The sequence below is a fragment of the Anastrepha ludens genome, chromosome X (assembly GCF_028408465.1).
Source record: "Anastrepha ludens isolate Willacy chromosome X, idAnaLude1.1, whole genome shotgun sequence".
Lineage (NCBI taxonomy): Eukaryota > Metazoa > Arthropoda > Insecta > Diptera > Tephritidae > Anastrepha > Anastrepha ludens.
This window is the reverse complement of record NC_071503.1, coordinates 73,159,522-73,181,906: the sequence shown is the minus strand read 5'-3', so window position 1 is coordinate 73,181,906 and position 22,385 is coordinate 73,159,522. Positions and strand designations below refer to the sequence as shown.

The window sequence follows — 22,385 nt, the reverse complement described above, 5'->3', positions numbered from 1 at the left end:
TATTAAACTGAGCGCAATGTCGACGTGCATTGCGTATATATAAAGCCAAAAAATTCTCGAACACACTAATCGGTTCCAGCCGATCCTAGAACGGAGACGCGACTTCGCGTCGTGTTTGTCGGTATGATTTCCAGATACTGGTATGATTTCCAGACTTTTGGATTTTTTGCAACGTGAGCAGCGCGAGCTACCAGAATTGCCTTTGCGAGCTACCGGTAGCTCGCGATCGACGGGTTGGCGACCACTGTTCTAGGGGATGATTTGAGCAGTACATATTGTAACCTTGAAATGTAAAATACATTTGCTTGGTTATCAAATATCAATTTTTTCCTTGTGCAGCAGTAGTTCTAACTCGTTTTGGTGCTGTATAATACCATTTGCATTCCAAGCCATTATTTTGACATTTTTCATGCTCTTCATGTCAAACATTTGCTGTTTTCTCTAGATTGGTAATTCGACTAAGCAAAAGTTGATTAAAAGATGTTTGTTCATCCAATTTCTTCAGAATTTGAGCCAAGAAATCTTCCTTTATTGGTGCAAGTTTATTCTCGGAAAGAACTTCAGCAAAAGTTTTGCCGCTTTCGACTCTTGAGAGTTGTTTTTTTTAAATCGCATTAGCGGCGGTTAATGATTTGCGACCAGCAATGTTTTTATTGCGTAGTTTTTGTAAATCTTTGGCCACTTGACAGCCTCTATAACTTGCTGGGTGATTTTGGCCACAGTTACAACATTTTGGTAACTCGTTATCTTGTTTAGTGCATTTAATTGTTTCGTGATCGCTAGCGCATTTGACACACTTAGGAGGCTTGCAGCAGTAGTTTTTTGTATGCATAAATCCTTGGCATGATTTGCTCTGTAGGATGAGTTTCGATGGTTTTAATTGTTCTATTTTAATAATAAAATTAAGGATCTGTTTGATTTCAAATGTTTTCTTTATATCTTCGTTGGAGTCAAAGCATAATATAAACATATTCAGAGGCTCTTTTATATTCCACTTTAATTTTCTAAAAGCATTCGTTGCCTTAAGACCTTGATTCACCAGATCCGCAACAATTTCTTCTGGCTCGCAAGTGTGATGGAGATCTTTCACAATTACTCTTATTTGCCTTGTTTGCTTACTTTCATACGAGTGCCAGGCTAGCTTCAGTGTCGTTAGTTTCTTTGTTAGCGCTCTGTAGTCTAAGTTATCGAATAGATTAATTTTGTAGTTATCTTTAGCAATTAGCTTTAGAAAAAAGTCTTTTTGAATAGTTTCTTTAATAATTTTTTGAATGTATTGGTGAGTTATACCGGTTTGTGTAAACATAATTGGTGGCGGGCGCAGTTCATGTGACTCTTTTGTTTTTGTTTTTGAAGTATTTAAAATGATCTCTGGGGACGTTTCCATTCTTCGCTTCTTCTGGATTTGCTGAGCATCCAGTTGGTCTCATTTTCGAGTTCATCTTCATCGGTGTAGTACTGAATTGATCACTCTACTTCTTCACTAGCTCTTGCATTTTTAGTTTTAACGCTATTTAGCTCATGCTTAAGAGACTCATTTTCCTCTCTGAGGGTTGCGCATATATTCTCTAATTCTTTCGTCTTTTGTAGAATCAGATAATAGTCATTTCATTGGCCTCCTCCACGAGGCGGTGTACTCAGCGCCATCTAGTGGTCGCTAGAGCAACTGCGATTAATAAAAGTAAATAATCTTACCGGTTGAGCAATATGGCAGCACTCCGTTTTCCCAGTACTTTGACTGAGCAGAACAGATGGTGTTGTTTACAATTATAATGTGCGGGTTATGTATAAGTTAAAATTTCGCGCTTTCCAATAAAATTTATGTATTTTCTTACAAAATTGTAGAATTGAATTATTGATAATCCACTAACGCTGATATAAATCGAAAGCAGTAATGGTCGGTTCCACGCGCGATTTTTAGTTTGATATTAGTTTCTAATATAATATTTTAGTTTGGTACCTTTATCCGGCCACTCTAATTAACTATAATGTGCAAGAGTTCACAAAACTTTTGCATATTTTTAGGTCGAGCTTATTAAGCTGGCTGAGTTCAGAAAGTAACTACGTTTTGTGACTCAGCTGGTTTCTTCTTTGTTGATTGTATTATTTATTTTGTTGTTGTTGTATCTGCTTCACTTCAAGCGCCAAATGATTAAAACAGCAAGAAATGCTTTTAGTTTTAAGTCGCGGGTCTCAAGCCCAGCACACAACCAGCTATCCAGGAGTGCTTCGCCTTCTCACATTAGCTCATCCCGAACGGGTGTTCGGAAGCTACCCAGAGGATACGTGCGCTGCTTGAACCATATGCAGAAGAATGGTCCTGGCCACTCCCAAGTGAATGACGATCAGTAACTTTCCCCACTTGCGTGTACTTCTACATATAGAACCATCCTCCAGACAGACATAAGTATATGTAAATATTTTTGGATGATTTACTCTTTCTAAGCCATTATTCAGTTTACTATACTCGTTTTTATGACAAAGGGCCTGTAGCTAGCCTCCAGCGTTAACATTCCCACATACAAACGTATTTTACTCAACTGCTGTTTAATTTGACCAGTTGAGTATATTTCTGTTAACTTTTGGTGAAAAATATATCAGTGGTGAACCACTCGCGCAAAAGGAGTACCCCTCAAAATTCCATGCGTTCCCGTTATTGAGACTTCTCTATACATTAATATTCTCTGTATATTGCTTATAGGTATTTAAGAGTAAAACACAATCAGGCTTACTGAAAAATTAAAAAAATCATAGTGCGTGTACCTCAAGACAGCATTCTTGAACCAGTATTATATAAGTTTTTACTCTAGATAGCAGACGTATCAGTTTTTATTACAAGCAGAGTAGCCACGTTTGCCTATGATACATGAACAAGTATACTAGCTGTTGGCGACGACGACCACGATTCAAACAGATAGTCATAAGCATCGGTAGATGAAATTGTAAAGTGGACTAAAACATAGAATAATAAAGTAAACCAGAACGATTGGGGTACAATTTTCCCAAAATCACTTTCCCAAAAAAATTTTTTCCCAAATTTTTTTTTCCCAAAAAATAATTTTCCCAATGCCATTTTTCCCAAACTAAAAATTTCCCAATAAATTTTCCCATAAAATATTTTTCCCAAAATATCGTTCGTCTGTAAAATATCGCATATACATTTGCAATGAATGGGCGAGTACATTTTTTATTATTTGAAAAGAAATGATTTTTTGCATTCAATTAATTCCGCCATAATTAGAAATTTTGACTTTAGGCAGCAAATTTTGGCTCATGAAATTTTGACACGAAAAGAATGACGTGAAAAAACTTGTTTATATGAGTGAAGTTGGATACATTCGTTACCTTGTCTTTTTATCCGAATTGAAAAATGTATATTGAAAAACTTTTTCGAATCTTTTTCGATTACTTAAGTATAAGATTTTTGATTATTATATACACTCATATTGTCGGAATCGTCGAAAAATGTGAAATAGTAGAATAATAAAAATTAATTTCAGTAGTATTTGTTCGGGAAAGCTATCTATTGGAAAAAAGTTATTTTGGGAAAACATGCATTCGGGAAAAAACAATAAAGCGGGAAAAAATATTTTTGGGAAAAAAAATATTGGGAAAATTATTTTTTGGGAAAAAAAAATTTGGGAAAAAATTTTTTTGGGAAAGTGATTTTGGGAAAAATGACCCCCCACCAACCAGAACAAATCTGCACACGTTAGCTTCACAAGCAAGAAGATTATGAACACAACATGTCAAAATACAAGCTAACGAAATTGACATGAAATCAAAAAAGCTTAAATGGTTGATTGTCGGAAACTCTAAATTGTCAACACAAAAGAAATAACTTATTTACAATCAAGTTTTAAAGTCAGTATGGACATACGACGTTCAAATGCGGGAATGTACTGCTGCATCAAACATCGAAATCATTCAATGCCAACAAAATAAGGTGCTCAGGGGTATGCTCAATACTCTTTGGTATATAAGAAATATAGATCTGCACAGCGATCGTTCGGTGGAAAAGGTTGTCAACATTATACCTAACTTAGAGAAGCCATTTACACAAGAAGACTACCAAGAACTACCACGAGACTTAGTGGCCAATGCGTTATAGTTAGGTTGTACAATTTTAATTGTTTTAATGTTATCAATTAATTATACCGAAAAATATTACTTGTTAGCTTTTCTGGGGGTAATACTATGATATGTTAAGCTATTTTTGTTACGTTTTAATAAAAAATGCGATCGAACCTCGGTAGGCAATGGTTAAACTCTGAGTATATTTCTGCAATTGAAAAGTTCCTCACAAATATCATTTGAGTCATTCATTCGGAGTCGGTTTGAAATTCTAAGTTTCTCCATTTGTAGAAAAACATCAAGACGCACACGCATTATATACATACAAGTTATGTATTATCGATCGAGTCAGTCTTCGGCATAGAATCGTAAGAGTAAGTCGTGTTAAACATACTTTCTTCATAATAAAGTATAAGTGAAAACTTTGAAAAAACTAAATTGTTTTAATCGGAAAACATAAATGGCGACGAGGATAAAGAACAACAAAGCAAAAACACAAATTTATTAAAAAACAAAAATTTAATATCTGCTCTTCGAGATGTATTGAAAGGAAAAATAAATAAAAATAAAAATAAAAAATCAATAAATCAAATGCGTACAAGCAAACGTTGAAAAAAAAAAAAAAAAACTATTACGAATAGTGTGCAAAATTAAGAAAAAAAATATATGACTAAATTTTAATAAAATATTTAATAATAAATATTAATATAATTACATATGAAAACTAAAGTCGAATCGAAATTTGAAAGTGTGAAGTTTTGAAATTTCAATAATAAACTGCAAGCTATACGTGATTTGGTGAAAATTCTGAAATACACACATACATAAAGATAATTTTACAGAAAATTGCAGCAAGGAAATACAATTTGAAAGGTGTTAACACTTAAATTTCAATCTTGTTAAAAAGAAATGAAAATTGAAAACTGAAAGTGAAATTAAAGTGAACTGAAAGAAAATATTGAATGTTGAGCGCTGTACTACTTGAAAAAGCTTAGCCAAATAACAGTTGAAAAAAAAAATACCGCAAATCACTCAAGTGTTTCAATATTACAACAACTAAAAAATCGTTTAAAAGTGCACTTGACTTCAAAACGAAGAAGTCATGACCCGCTAGGTCAAGAAAAGGACAGCAAAATACTAACGGACTCAAAGCTTATACACATTGTTGCCAACGAACAATTGTTGCGAAACAAAGCCATCTCGCGAAATTCTGGACACATGTTGAGTGATTATGTGTGTATGTGTATAATCGATGTAAACGAGTGCGATCAACCTCGAATGAGAATTAAAACACAACAAAAATAAAATTTAAAGAGAGACGAACGGAAACATAAACTATACACAAAGAAAAAACACAGGATGGCACTGACATTAGCAGAGGCGTTGAGGGAGGCAAGGAGTATTCCTTTTTTCGATGGTCAAAGTGAGTACACCATAACCCACTACTTACGAGACGTTTCCACAATTTTGTCGCTGACAGCTGAGGAACAGAAGCACATCATATCAAATGTCTTGTGTAACAGGTTGAGGGGACGGGCGTTGTACGTTACACAGCAGCTCAACGAGTCGAGTTTCGATGTTATATTGAATAGATTAAAAGAGGAATTTGGTGTTAAGACCACATATTTAAATTTAAGAAACGAAGCAATGAATGTTAGGGCCACAAATATTGAAAACTTACATTATAAACTAGGATCTATTTTGCAGGAAATGAATACAAAATATATTTTAGAAGGGGGTATTGAGATTTTGTACACCCCACAAAATAATACAAAATTAATTTTTGAAGTTTATTTACAATTCTTGCCATTTCATGTAAAAACTTTGTTGTTGCAAAATAATATAAACAATATGGAAAATGCCTTCACATATTATTTACAAAATAACTTGTTGCAAGACATTAATATAGGTCGCGACAGCCTGAAGGTTGACACTTATGAGAAAAATGTTAAGAGCAATCGTGATTTTCATTCCAATTTCAATCGGTTGAACCATAAAAACCAAACCAATAACAATCTTGGTAAACAAAATTCAAGAGTTTTCTGCAACAAAAATACAAATTTTGAATATAATCCGAATTATAAAAATTCGAACAGATACAATAGAAATTTTGAAAATAATCAATCCAGAAATTTTAATAGCAATGTTAACTACGGTAGAAATAGTGGCAATTGGAGAGGTGAACCAAATTTAAGAAATTACTCTGGTAGATTTCCTAACAGCACAGGGCATAATCGGCAGCAACCCGTTGTTCCAATGGAAGTAGATAATTTAGAAAATTTTCAGATTTCTCCTCACCGACCGACTTACCCCTGATAGATTTGACTATCGAAGGCACAAAAGTAAGGTGCTTAGTCGACAGTGGATCAGCTACAACGTTAGGGAATTTCAAAACCTTTAAGAATTTTCATAGTCGTAGAACATTGAAAACCCCTATTCTGATAAAAACACTTTTTGCCTCTGAAGTCATATCAGAAGAGGTCATAGTAAATATTCCAGCGGAACTCGAAAGAGAGAAAGAAACAATGTCCATAAAGCTCGTAAACCTAAAACATAAACCTTTCCAATGTATATTAGGATTAAATGTTCTTGTCCCCTTAAAAATGCTGATAGATTTTTCACAAAAAGTAATAAATATAGGCGATAAAATAATTCCATTTTTTAACAAGAATAGCTCAAATTACCTTCCTGTTAACGATGAATTTTATGCATATTGTTCTCAAACAGACACATATCCAGACAACTTATGTTTGGATAAAAGCAACTTTGATGTAGAGCCGTTACTTAGTAAAGATTTGAATGACGAAGAAAGTCGGATATTAAAAAAATTTCTATTAAAGTATAAACGTATTTTTTTTCAAGAAGGTCAGTATTTACCAGCCTTAGAAGCAGTTAAGCATCAAATTATCACCAAACCTCATGTCCCTATATACACAAAAAATTATCGATATCCTTACGCGTTGGAAGAAGAAATAAATATTCAGCTTAATTCCATGTTAAAAAATGATATAATTAGACCTAGCAAGTCTCCATATAATTCACCGTTGTGGATAGTTGCGAAAAAATCAACAGGTAAGGAGAAGAAGTGGCGTTTGGTAGTTGATTACCGTAAATTGAATAGCCTTACCATTGATGATAAATTTCCCATACCAAATATTGAATCTCTTTTTGAAAAGCTTGGGCGGGCGCAATACTTCTCAACCATTGACCTCGCAAAAGGATTCCACCAAATTTTAATGGACGAATCTGATATAGAAAAAACTGCTTTTTCTGGACCTAATGGGCATTACGAGTTTACGCGCATGCCCTTTGGTTTGAAAAACGCGCCTGCTACGTTCCAGCGCATGATGAATACAATTTTGTCTGAATACATCAACAAAATCTGCATAATATATATGGATGATATTTTGGTATTTTCTACTTCTATTAGCGAACACTTTGAGAGCCTAACAAAAATATTTAACTGCTTATCTACAAATAACTTAAGAATACAATACGATAAGTGCAAATTTTTATCTAGATATACAGAGTTTCTGGGCCATATTATCACACATGAAGGTATCAAGCCAAACCCGGAGAAAATACAGGCTATACAAAAGCTAAAATTGCCAAGCACCGTTAAAGGAATTCAATCCTTTCTAGGCTTAACGGGCTATTACCGAAAATTTATTAAAAATTACTCAGTGATAGCTTATCCAATAATTAAATATTTAAAAAAGGATCAAAAAATCAACTTAAAGGATAAACAATATATCGAAGCATTTGACAAACTCAAGCTTATTATGACTTCACCCCCTCTACTAGTATTTCCTGATTTTTCCAAAACATTCGCTGTGACAACCGATGCCAGTAATGTTGCTATAGGCGCGATTTTAAGCCAAAATGGAAAGCCAGTTTGCTTTGCAAGCCGTACACTAAGTGGTGCGGAAAAACGATATCATACGCTAGAAAAAGAGCTTCTAGCCATAGTGTGGGCGGTGCGTCATTTTAGACCTTATTTATTCGGACGTTCATTTGTTGTTCAAACGGATCATCAACCCCTTAAATGGCTTTATTCTCTAAAAGATCCAACCACACGGGTTTTAAGATGGAAAACCTTACTAAGCGAATACGAATTTGTTGTGGAATATATTAAAGGTAGGGAAAACAACGTCGCTGATTTTTTAAGCCGACAAAACGATCATAATTATTTTACGGATAACGAAGAAAACATTGATATAAAATCTTTGTTCGAAAATTCTTTAGAAACCGTGCATTCAGCATGCGAAAACCTAAATGAACACTTTCTTATATCCGAGTCCATAGTAAATAGATACACCACTCAAATTCGTATAGTAAGGAACAAACCCATCGAAAGCGAAATATTATATAACAAATATAGAATAGTCTATATAGCCGAAAGAGACTTACAAAATAGCATTTATCTTACAGATCTTTTTAGGAAATATAATTAAAATATTATTAAAAAAGGAACAACAGGAATTCATTCAGAGTTGCCTGATAGTGCGTACAATGTGGTACAAGAAAAACTGATAAGTTTATTCTCTTATGACAATAACATTAAATTTACTAAATGCTGCTACAAAGCTTTAGACTTGAAAACAGAGGAGGAAATTTTAGAGGTAGTGGAAAAAGTCCATACGGAAGGGAACCATAGGGGTGTGCTAGAAAATTATGAACAGATGAAATTAAGGTACTTTTATCCAAATATGAAAAAAGTTATTAACAGATTTGTTAACAATTGTGATGTGTGCAACGAGAACAAATACGCAAGAAAACCTTTAAAAAAATTTTACAATTACACAGAAACTCCTAGTAGCCCTAACGAGATAGTTCATGCCGACGTATTTTATTGTTCCCGAGCTTGTTTTTTAACTACTATTGATAGATTCACGAAATTGGCTTCCATTCATAAATTGCCTGATAGAAACATGGTCACAATCAAGATCAAACTTCAAGAAAGATTTTCTTGGTTGGGAGTACCTAAAAAACTGATAATGGACAACGAGTTCAATAATGCACTTATACGATTATTCTGCCGCGAAAATAATATTATTCCACACTTCACCACTCCAAACAGTCACACCGGAAATTCTGATATTGAAAGGTTACATTCCACATTGTTAGAGCATATACGCATTTTGAAAAATTCAGACAACTCCTTAGAGTTAGAAGAAATCATGATCAAGGCTATTGGCTTTTATAACAACTCCATCCATAGTTCAACCAATGTAAAACCGATTGACTTTATCAATAGAAGCGATATAGATTTTGAAAAAATAAAAAAATATACTTACAGAAAAAAGAAACAAGCAATCAACAAATTGAATGCAGAAGCAGAAAGGGTTCCATATTTCAACAACAGCAAAGTTTACATGAAGAATACTTTTGCTAATAGAAATAAACTTGCAAAAAGGTTCGTACAATTGCAAAAAAGTTTTCCTAATAAAGTTGACATAGCAAATATCAAGAGGCCGCATAAAATAACTTAAATGTGCTTATGCGAATTTTATTAAAGATTTTAATATCTACTCATAAATGAAAAAAAAAAATAATGATTGCGAACACAATAATTACTAGAAATTCTGCTGAAGTTTTAGTTTATTAAACACTATGTATATTTACGTAAACTAAGCTAAGTTTTATAGTTTGTAATACAACAACTTGTATACTGCAGGTGTAAAGTATAAAGTTCTTTTGTAAAATGTAAAAAGTTGAATATTCAAAAACGGCAGATAACGAAAATGCAAATAGAAGTTAAACATTAAACAAAATTTTAATGCTGACTGAAACTTAGTTTTAACTACTGTATATTACAATGAAATTGTGTAGTTATAAGTTAATAAATTAAAGTAAGTTATATAAAAAACACTAAGATAAATCGCAGGGACTCGATTTAATTTATGTGGAGGGCGAGTTATGTATTATCGATCGAGTCAGTCTTCGGCATAGAATCGTAAGAGTAAGTCGTGTTAAACATACTTTCTTCATAATAAAGTATAAGTGAAAACTTTGAAAAAACTAAATTGTTTTAATCGGAAAACATAAATTACACACATATATGTGTTTGTGCCGTCGTAAAGCTCATACATATCGCCGTCGTCAACGAGCGAAGGTCAAAAGTCTTCCACAGAATTATCTTACTAACCAAGGACTGTATCCAGGTTCCAGGTTCTGTAGGGAGGAATATGAAACCACCAAACAAGTGTTGGCATCGTGCCTAGGGGGGGAACAAATACCTGGTGTAGTACATTTTAGCAAAGGAGGAAATAAAAGTCAATAAAATAGGATAGAGAATTAGAAGATTTAATCCAAAGGTTCTTAAATCATGCCCAGTGCATTAATCAACCAAGCCTACTATTTCCACAGTGTTAGCCTGTATGTCTCCCACGATGTACAGAATACAAATGTGGCTGCATCCGAATGTCAGGCCAGAAAATTAACAGACTTTTGTGCCTTGTTTATGAGTCAACTAGTAAATATATTGGGTTTTGGACTAAACAAATCCAAGGAAGCCATCTAAAGGAAACATGGGTTCCTGGCCATTGTAACATTGAGGGTAACTGCAGAGCCGATGAACTAGCGAGACTCGGGACCAAACTGACCGATGAGTACATATACAATGATATAGGCATACCCTTGCAAACATGTAAGCTGCTTATCTTTGAGGAAATTATAAGAGCAAAAATTTAAAGATGGCGTAATGAAACCACATGCAGAATGACCCGATAACTGTCGCCAACTCTCAATGATAAGCGCACATAATCTCTGCTAAGACGGGATAAACACGGTTTTACCACATTGATTTCAGTTAAACAGGGCATTGCCTAATCGGCAGGCACGCCCAGAGGATGGGTGTGCAAATATTTGACTTCTGCAGAAATTATCTAGGTAAGGAAGAGAAAAAGACGATCCGACTTTAGGTAAACAATAATTTATTGAATTGGAAGGTTGGACCAGTTGAAATCAAGGATCTCCAAAAACTTTTGAAAAGTACCCACTGGTCTTAAGAGAGTAAGGACAAGTTCCCCATGAGGCATCACAATGGGCTATGAGCCTGAGTGCGTCCCACAGTGGGCAGCGACTTCAGCCTAACCTAAACTAGAATAAACAAAATAATAAAAATTAAATTTCGTCTGTAAAATTGTGAAAGCGCGAATGATAACCAACCCTCCATATCGACTTTGTTCTCTTATTCGTGCTCTTCTTTTCGTTTATTTATCTTGTATTCTCATATTATATCAGTCTTCTATGTATGTGCCCGGCAAACGTTTCCGAGTTTACCTGGGCGGGTAAATATCCTTTGATAGCTAAATCCTATCCTATTTATAGTGAAAGTTAACTGTGCAAAATTTAATCAGAATTAAAAAGGGTGTCTACTGTTAGCAACTTGACTAACGTCTATATTACGTTTTTTCCGTATCTTCTAATAAAACTTTAATTCAGCAAATCTTGCCTTGTGTTCACATTTAAAATTTATAGTATGTAGTTTCAATACGCTTACCGGTTCTGTATTTTGCGATGGCATTACAAGTCGCATATGATTTTTTAGTGTACTCGCTGCTAATGTCGTAGGCCGGTAGATAGCTTTACTAGGCGCAATACGTAATTGCAGTTGATGGTGTTGTTGTTCTTTTGAGGAGTCTTTGGCCGCGATTTCAGTCACAACATCAACACCTGCAAGCGGAGTCTTAATTTTATCACTTGCAATGATCACTTCAACTCCATTCGACATAACGCGGGTTGCTAAATTGTAACGTGCCTCATCTAAGAAGTCATATATTATATCATCTTGCTCGAAGTTCGTGAAATTAACGGCTTGATTATTTAATTCGGTGGTGGCATAGCCAGCAACCTTAAAAGGGGATAAATATTTTTATTAGCATATATTATCCACTCAAGGCATTTCAAGTATTGCAGATTTATATATGTGCATCGCCATCAACGGTACGTTTTAATTTCATATTTACCATACGTGGAAATTCGTCATGGTTACTGGCGGTTTCGAAGGACTGTTCGTCTTGCCGTTGTGGAAAATCAGTTGTGAAAATCCATCCACTCCATTTATTGGTAGTTTCAATTGATACAAAAGTGTTTTGCTTTTCCGCATCGGGCATGCTATGCAAATCTGAAATAAGTTTCTCTAAATTTCAATAAAGTACGGAAATGTCGTTGTATGAAAAAGATAAAAATTTGGAATATTACGCTAAACACATTTCTGTAAGAAAATTACTAGTGCACTTATAGGGATGTACACATCTCGGATTAAATATACATATGTACATAAACAAACATATACAAAGATACAATGAAATATTAAGGCTTAGTGAAATTTATGTTACACTTTCCAATTAAAAATTTAATACAATAAATTATGTGGAGAATCTGCATCCATACATATTCGCCATACATATTGGCGGCCGCCGTAGCCGAATTGGTTGGTGCGTGACTACCATTCGGAATTCACAGAGAGAACGTAGGTTCGAATCTCGGTGAAACACCAAAAATAAGAAAAAGGTTTTTCAAATAGCAGTCGCCCCTCGGCAGGCAATGACGAACCCCCGATTGTATTTCTGCTATGAAAAAGCTCCTCAAAAAATATCTGCCCTTCGGAACAGACTTGAAACTGTAGGTCCCTCCATTTGTGAAACAACATCAAGATACACACCACAAATAAGAGGAGAACCTTGCCCAAACACCCTAAAAAGGTGTACGCGCCAATTATATATATATATTCGATTCACCAACCACTTAGAGTGTAGTGAATAAAACAAAAAAATTATATAAAATCCATCGTGGCATAATATGATTTGGCCGTACTGTATTATTTTCGTTGTGAAAACTGTACTTCCACTGCGTATAAGTATGTAAACTGGTTTGATCCCGTTGTTGGACGATCAAAAGACAAGTGAACTGCGTCTCACTGATGGATCGAAAGCAGCTAACATATTATAAATACAATTATTTGTTTATCTAAATGTTTCAATACCTCGAGTACCTCCAGCAACATGGGGAGGCTGCAGGAAGATGCGATCTCCCAATGTAAGCTGGTGATAAGGTCTATGCAGCAGCCGTTCAAGCGTCAAAAGAACACTAGCAACGAAGTCAAAGCTGGAGTATCCAAAATGGCTGAGCTGCTGGATGTAACGCTGGACTACAGACGCTCCTGGATGGCAGCAAAAGTCGGAAGAGCGCTTTCGAACCCCCGAAAGAACACAGCCATCCAGCAAATAACAAATACTCCCTTCTCTGCGACGATGAACCCGAAGCGAATGGCAACCGGCATGGCTGCCCCTGAGAGCTATAAGAAAACCAGGGTAAATGGACCCACAGAGAATAAAAAAGGACTCCCAGAGAAAACGGATGAAGGGTGGCAGATAGTTACTGAGCGGGGCAACCAAAATAAGCCGAAGGATAAGCTAGCCGAACCAAGCAAAAGGAGCAAGTCTCGAACACAACACGTAAAGCCAGAAGGTGTTGTGATAAAACCCGCAGAAGGCCATAGCTATGCAGATGTGCTGAATGACTTCCGCGCGAAGATTACGACTGATGAGTCACTCAAAGTAAGGTCCGTCGGGAAAACGAAGGCTGGGTCCATACTTCTGGGGTTTGGTAGGTGAGAGAAAGTCACGCCAGAGCTCAAGAAACAGCTGAAAAGCACTGTGAAGGATATGGCTTCCTTCGCAGAGTTGAACGCCACGATTGAGATACGAGATTTCGACTCCTTGACGGCCAAGGCGGAGGTAAAACAGCTGCCCGGGAACTGCTCACCAATCAAGAGGAACAGATACAGATGAGGATAACGGCGCCGAATACGTGGGAGCAAGTACGTGTTTTCCTCACGCTATCAGCAGAAGAGGCGGTGAAGCTCATAGGGAGGGGCGATATAACAATTGGCTGGATCGGAGCAAAGATGCGACCATGTGAACAAATTAAGAGATGCTATCGCGGCCTTGGGAGTAAACTGTCGTGGCCCTGATGGAAGGGATAAGTGCATCAGATGCGGCGAACCAGGGCACAAAATAAAAGACTGCAAAGCAGCCCCCAATGACATTACTGCGTAGACGCGAAACACGACCGCACTGACCACCTGCCAGGGTCAAGGAGATGCCCTCTAGCTAGACATGGCTGCCAGACTGGGGCTTGTAGTGGCAAACAAATGAAATGCCATTACTTTTAGGAGACGAGAATGTGAACACACCACGCCGGATATCACCCTAGTGACTGATAGCCTAGCTGAGACAATCAACGGATGGGAAGTTCTGGAAGAATATACTGGAAGTGACCATCAGTATATCACATTCCGGATCAGTGCGAGAATTGACCCTATCCCAACACCTAAATCAAAGGGCACTCCAAAAATGGAACATGGCCAAAGTGAACACTGAAGCGTTTCTAGCTTAATTTGATGCGAATTCCATGCCGCACATAAGTGGTGATGCTGATTCCCTTGCCATGAAGCGCCAAAGCCGCGCAGGTTTACGCTCAAAAAGACGACATGTGTGCTGGTGGACGTCGAAAATCGCAGAGCTCAGAAGAACCTGACTACGTAATAGAAGAAGGTACACCAGAGCCAGACGAAACAGAGAAGCAGAGGCGGAAGCTGCTTATTTCAGACAGTCCCAAAAAGCGCTGAAGGAGTCAATCATAGCCAGTAAGAAGGCAAACTGGGAGGAACTTCGAAGGGATCTAAATAGCAACCCTTGGGGTCTGGGCTATAAAATTGCAACGGGAAAGCTAAACACCAACTCCACAGCCGTACATCTAGACAGTGACGGTATCAGCAAAAAAGTGTATAGACTGTTTCTCACGCACCCTATGATGTGCGGGGTCCGGGACCCCCCACACTTCACTGAGGAAGAACTTAAAATCGCGGCAAGAAACCTCAAAAGAAACAAAACTCCAGGCCCAGATGGCATCCCAGCTGAAGCTCTCAAGCTTGTGGCTGAAAGCCGACCAGATGTGATGCTCGACGTTTACATGCATTACTCAAAGCATCTTCCATAAGCTGTGGAAAATACAGAAACTGATGCTGATCAGTAAGGGTCAGGTGAAGCTGCTCAACCTTCGCTTGGCATCCGATTTGCATGCCGGACAGCGCCAGGAAATTGCTTGAGAAACTCACACAGCGCAGACTTGCAGAGTCTGTTTAGTGTGAAGGGGGATTGTCAGCAAGGCAATACGGTTTCCGACGCGGAAAATCAACCCTTGGCGCAATAGAGGAGATGGTAAGCAGCGCTCAACGCCACTTCCCGAACCGCATCACCGTCCTGGCAACGCTTGATGTACGAAATGCCTTTAACAGCCTACGATGGATAGACATTATAAAGGCACTACGAAAAAGGTTTCAAATACCTGGATACCTGCTAGGGATTCTCCACAACTACTTGAGTGATCGCAAACTGTTGTACGATACACCAGATGGTCAGAAAGCAAAAGCGATAACATCTGGCGCAGCTCAAGGATCTATTCTCGGCCCCGACATCTGGAATCTGAGCAGTGATGAGATATTGAGCATAGAAATTCCAGAATATACATATATAGTGGGATACGTGACGATATAGTGGCGGTCATACCAGATCGGGACATTGAGGATGCTAGAAAGAAGCTGAACCAAGTCATGATAAGGATGAATATATGGCTTGAGGACCACGACCTGGAACTCGCCAAATATAAAACCGAAGTCATCCCTATGACACGAGGTCACATACCACTCAATGCCAGCATGCAAATAGGCGACACGTCCTTAGTGACCCAACAAGTAGTAAAATACTTAGGTATTCAACTAACTGCAGGCTTACTTCTTGGTCCCAGATACCGCATGCGGCTACCAAAGCAGCAAAGGTCACAGGTATGCTAAGTAGATTAATGTCAAACATCGGTGGGCCAACACTGAGCATAAGAAACTAATTATAGCGGCCACAAACTGAATTCTCCTTACGGCAGCGAAGTATGGGGAATTGTGCAAAACTGTAAAGCCAAGCGAAAGACACTGGGGGCTGTGCAACGAACAGCGGCACTCAGAGTTGCCTCAGCCTTCCGCATTGACTCAGGCGCAGCAATTTTCGTGATCAGGGGGCAGATACCCATAGATCTCATGATCCGGGACAGAATGGGTGCGTGGGACCCCAAGAATAAACACGTCATTACTAGCTTCTCAGAACGGAGATTCCAAACCATGCTACGGTGGCACAGCCGATGGGACACTGAACCGAGCGGCAGATAGACGGCGAAACTTATTCCATTAATTTACAAATGGGTCGAAAGGAACTTCGGAGAAGTGAACTACTTCTTAACCCATTACCTCTCGGGCCATGGATACTTCCGGAGATACCTATACCGTATGGGTAAGGTAACCGATTCCAAGTGCATATACTGCGAAGCGCTGAGCGATGACGCTTAACATACGTTTTTAGTTGTAACAGATGGCTCGCGGAAAGAAATGCTCTGAGGGAGCAGATTGGCGACATCGCACCGAGCAACATAATGAGAAAAATGCTCGAACGAGAAAAGCTGGAACGCGGTAAAGGAATACATCGAAAACGTACTACGAATTGGTCCTTTATGAATGCTGTTCTGGGCCCTCCCGAAGTAATATATTGTAGAAAGCAGTTCCGGGAAGGGTCTCTCCCCAGAAGGAGAGGAGGCATCGTTTTACGGCACGGTAGACGACGGTCGCTGTAAGTGCGAAAGCATTTTGAACCCTACCTCACCTACAAAAAAAATAAAAATAAAAAAAATTCTTTTTAGATCGGTTAACATAGTTATGTACTTGTATTTTATTTTCGATGCAAAGTGTATTGTACTTTTACTAAACATATTTGTCAAGCCAGATTCTGGCAAACTTTCTAATAGAATAAAATGAAATAAATATGAATTGGATAAATTAAAATTAGTATTAAGTAGCTAATAGAAATAGTGTTTGAACTTTTAAATAACTGAAATTAAATATAAATAAATAAATATGTAAATGTAAATTATATTTAAGTTTATTTCCTTGCCTTTCACTATTTACTTTCGATCATTGACTCTATTTCTACAGCTATACTTTCCGTTCTTCTAAATTCTATTTACCTAACTATGGTACTTACTCACCTATACTATCTCTAACTCTCCACTTACTATTCTTTCATTTCCGCTATTCCTTTAATCTTAGTTTTAAGCATAATATAGGTTAGGTTAGGTAGTGATGGTTGCCCAGAGAGTGGGTCCACTTTGACGAAGAAGTTTGGTTCATCCTTTGTGATACCATTGCAAGAGGGGAAAAGAGGTGAAGGAAAAAAGAGGACGAAAGGGAAAGGGATGGGGAAGGTTGAGTGCTTGTGGACTACGAACGGTGACTAGTCTGTGGATGTGTTAACCTCTTTATGTTACTGATGAAGTTCATCAGATTTTTGTTTTCAATACCTGCTATACCACCAGGCGCAGAGAAGAAGTGAGAACCAAGATGCTTGAAGGATTTGGCGACCTTATACGATCGTGTATTTGCAAAGCGTTCGCTGAGTTGGAGCAAAGCCCATCCTTTCAAGAGTAGAGCGCAGGTTGTCAAGGGAATCCCGATCCTTTCCTTTTGCGGGCACACTACCTCACAGGACCCCTGTCTGGCCAGCTCGTCGGTTTCTCAGTTTCCAGTAACGTCACTGTGACCAGGTCCCCAAATTATCTTTATATCGAAGAATGCTGATGCAATAGAGAGAGAGGCCAGGTTTCGAATGCACCATGATAGAGCCTAGGGCTCTAATTGCCGCTTGGCTATCGGAGTAAATATTTACCTTCTTAACAGTTATTACGCAAGTAAGTAGCCAGTCAGCTGCTTCTTTAATTGCGGCCTCCTCTGCCTGGAGCACACTGCAGTGATCCGGTAGCCTGAATTTGAGTTTGATGGGGAGCTCTTGCAGAATACTCCTTCTGCTGGAACCCTAAAGTCCAGCTTCGAGCCATCCGTAAACAGGTTAACTAGGCCCTGTCCCCATGTGTTGCCCAGAGTCCAATCCTCCCTTGGTGGAAGGTGGGTGGAGAAAGTTCTACTTCCTATCGAACAACTACGTTCAGATATCCCTGCATTAAATCGTACAGAGCATCTATAAACTTTCCTCTAGCAGTCAATGCCACATCATCCACGTAGGTAATCACCCCCCAGCCCCTCCTCACCAGCTTCTCCAGTAAGTCATTGATAACAATGATCCAGAGAAATGGGGAGAGAACACCGCCTTGCGGCGTGCCCTCGCTCACCTGCCGGCGGAGAGGGAGCCCGCTCCACTCTGCCACGACCGTTCTGTCGCTTAGCATTCTGTAGATGAACCTGAAAAGGTCGGCTCCAACCCCCAGCCTGCCCAGAGATTTAGTGATTGCCTCTGGGAGAACATTATTAAAAGCCCCCTCAGTGTCGAGGAAGGCGCCAACTGCGAGTTCTTTCTGATACAGGGATTCCTCAATATCCTTAAAAATTGTGTGCAAGGCAGATTCCACTGATCTGCCTTTACAGTAAGCATGTTGGTTGTGCGACAAACGCCCCCGCGGAATTTCGCTTCTCATTTGTAGGTCAATCAGCCTCTCAAGGGTTTTCAGCAAGAAAGATGAGAGGCTGATTGCCCTAAAATCCTTAAGAGAGACATGTGAGCTCTTGCCAGCCTTGGGTATGTACATAACCCTCACAGCCCTCCAAGATCCCGGTATATAGCCCCTGGCTATGCAGCTCGCGTAGATAGGGCTCAGCCAGTGGCATGACACCTCCACAGATTTCTGCAGTTGGGCAGGTATGATGTCAACAGGACCAGGTGACTTGAAGAGCCCGATGGAGCCAATGGCCCAAGCCAAGCGGTGCTCATCCAGCAGCCAACACCGGTTCTGAAGAAAGATTGGTGTACTTTCCAAGCTGGTGCTGTTGAATATCGGATTTATCGAAAAATGAGCGTTGAGAAGCAGTTTTAGTGATTCCTTGCCGCTCAACGCCCAACTTCCCGATTCATCGATCAAGTATCCCAAGGGAGCCGAGCTCCTCGTGAGTATTCGTCTAAATCTTGAAGACTCATGACAGCCCTCCACGCTTCCACAGAAGTTTCGCCAAGAGTTCCTCTTGGCCTTCCTAATTTCGAACTTATAGATTCCCAGCCCTGCTTTATACAGTTCCCATCCTGAGGGAGACTTAATTCATTTAGCCATATTAAAGAGGCGTCTGCACGAAGCCCTAAGCTCAGAAAGCTCAGCCAACAAGGCGGTTTCTCCTTCGTAGGGAGTGTTCTAAGTGGACAGGAGCTTTCGAGAGCCTTATTACAAGCTGAAGTGAAGGTCTCCACCAGATGATCGATCGCTCCCTCCGAGAGATCTAAATTTTCACTTGGTGCTTCGTGGAGAAGGTTCAGCAGATTCCAGTCGTATGTATCCCAGTCCGTTTTCGACAGATTCCTGGAGGAGGGTCTTTTTGGGCGGGTTTCAGAGAGAGAAAATTGAATATACCTGTGATCCGAGAAGGAGTGCGTGTTAAGCCCCCTCCAATCGGAAATTCGATTTAACAGTGAGGAGGAGGCCAGAGTAAGATACAACACTTCTTTTCTGGTTGCAGTAATGAAAATGGGGTCCTTACCCCTTTTGCAAATAAACAAATCTTCGTTTAAAATAAAATCAAAAAGTGATTTTGGTACTTCCCAATAGGTGTGGTGGGAGTTTGCGTCCATCCCTGCAATAACGCCGGTTTTTCTGCGCCTCGCTTCAGCCAGAGTTTCCCTCAGCATCATCGGAGTTGGCTCCACCTCGTCCTCATGCGTCATATAGGCCGATATCAGCCACAGCTTTCCCGCAGGCCCTTCTATGCTAACAGTCACAATGTCTTCATTGCTAAAATTAGGCAAAATAAATGCATTAAGTTCCTTCCAGGTGAGCATACAAGATCTTGGTTTACCTAACCCGCTATACGCCATCAGTTTATATCTTCTCGTCCTGAGTCCAGAAATACCGCTGCTGCTCAGGCACGGCTCCTGGATCAGAGCTATATTAGCTCCACCTTGTTTAAGGTGGAGCAGAAGCATTATATAAGGACAGAAATTTATAAATAGCATCACTTTTGAATTGTTAATCAGACGTGTGCGGTGTTCTTTTTTAATTACGTAAACAGGCAATATCAAAAAAAAAAACACAATGCATTTTGCTTTAGAAAAACTGAACTTATTTCCTTTGTAGTACACATTATTTCTATAAAATTATAATAAAGGCATGTAAATAAAACTTAAAAAGTCTACGTATACAAAATGCACAAAAACGTATGAAATTAAGTACATAAATATTATATATATCTTTGTCGCCGGTCTCGTTTAATACATCTAGAAGGGTTTTGCAATCCTTCAGGTTGAGAAAGGAGTGCTTAACTCTTTGCTGTATAGAAGATAAGGATCCTGGGTTATAGAAGGACCGAAATTAATGCTGCAAGCCTATGTTTCACTACATTCTGTCAAAAAAGTACCGGGAATTGTTCAATAAAACGCAAAATGAATGTTTAATCATCAAAATTTATTTTGTCGTCTCCCTCTGCGAATTTCCTTAATGGCCTTTATCGACTCCAAGCGGCGTCCGCGGAGTGGCAATTTAAGTTTTGGGAAAGGAAACAGTCACAGAAGGCTAAATCCGTTGAATACGGTGTTTGTCCGATGATATTTGTCGAGTTTTTGGTCAAAAAAATGTTCACAATATGAGATTTGTGAGACGGTGACTTAACATGGTGCAATATCCATGAGTTTTCTTTCCACAAATGGGGCCGTTTCGCTTCGTTTTTTGACACTCTAAGGTCATGAGCTAGGTTCCTCAAACTTAAATGATGGGTTTCCAGCTTGGTATTGGACCATTTTCTTGACGTTTTCATCCGTTGAAGACATTGATGGGCTACCAGATAGGGGCAAATGTTCCACGGCTTCTCGGCCCTCCGCAAAGGCTTATACCACTCGTAGACTCGTGTTTTTGATAAAACACACTCGCCATAGGCTTTCTGCAACATTCTCAACGACTCGGTACAAGAAATCTCGTTCAAAAAAGAAAATTTAAGACAAATTCTTTGTTCGATATTTTTATCATAGCGAAAATCGCTGAGCACACCTGCGGTTGAGAGATATAATTAAATGCCAAAAACAAGCTAATTGACAGATCACGCTCAAACTTTGCGATACTATAGAGGATAGTTGTACCAACATTCCAGCAAAAAACATTTTGACATGTGTATGTGTAACGGGAGATTTTTAAATGAACAGTTCCCGATATTCTTTTGACAGAATGTATTTTCGAAATGCCCGTATTTAATTGAAATTGATTTTTCTCGAAAAAGACCAAACGCAGATCGCAGAAAATTGTTTCCATTTAAAAAACCTGAGTATTTTAACGATACGCATTCATATTCAAAAGGATTTTATATGGCACTACGAATAATTGTGGGTCTTGCACTAGGAGACTATACATTGCGGTCACGATTCTATTCAATTGCGCTGTGAATAGAATCCACTGGTAGCATAGTGTGACCAGCTAAATATAAGTAATTTTAATACTTTCAATAAATGAAGAAGTTTTAAAAAAATTGGCTATTTGGTCCATTCCTGGTCCTGCCTTCATAGATACTTAAAAACTTGCGCACAGGAACAAGCCATTTTTTATTATTCCTTTAAAAAAAATTCTTGTTCTGATCTCTATGAGCTGAATGAGATTTAAATTCTTCTGCTTCTAAGTAAACGCTGTCTAAACGTTTTCCTGGGACTCATTTTATGAAGATCAGCTATCCTTTTTTGGGAAACGGAAACCTAAATGAAATTCATTGTTGAAAATATTTTTGAGAACTTTCAAAGATAGTGATAACTTGTGAGGTTCTGTAATGCTCATTTATGTAATGAATGAGGAGACATAATTTATAGCTTTTATTACAGTAATAATGCGACGGAGCAGCGGGTAATTCCTTAATCTTGTTTGTTTGTTTTGGGCCCTGTGAATTCATTTTCGGTGTGGTATACTCCTTCTCTTAAACGAATGTTATGCAAAACTGAGCACGCGACAATTACTTGATCATATAAAAGTGTCCTTTGTTTAAGATAAACACCGCCAAGTTTCCTTAAAACTTCCTTCGAACTTTTCACAATGTCCCATTATATATGTAGAAACTTCGGACTGCCTCCTGGTTGGTTTGTTAGAGGAGTCATCAGCCAAGGCTCCAAAGGATACCGGGAATAACCTGCAGACAATTTTCGATTTCCAATTCCCTTGTTTTTATTTGAATGCATAACCCTACGCGCCGCAAAGCAACTCCAAATTAATGAATTGTGCCGTGCTCCCGGAAAATCGGC

At 38.5% G+C, this 22,385-nt stretch overlaps 1 protein-coding gene across 1 annotated transcript in view; it reads right to left on the bottom strand.

The window, feature by feature from the left end:
- LOC128870420 (uncharacterized) overlaps window positions 1-22,385 on the bottom strand; it is a 109,473-nt gene that overhangs the window by 31,330 nt on the left and 55,758 nt on the right. Inside the window, exons 2-3 of the mRNA XM_054113036.1 lie at window positions 12,045-12,202; window positions 11,579-11,929 (exon numbers count right to left, since the gene is read on the bottom strand). Of these exons, the coding sequence (XP_053969011.1) occupies window positions 11,579-11,929; window positions 12,045-12,191 (498 nt within the window). The 5' untranslated portion in view covers window positions 12,192-12,202. The remainder of the gene's footprint in view (window positions 1-11,578; window positions 11,930-12,044; window positions 12,203-22,385) is intronic.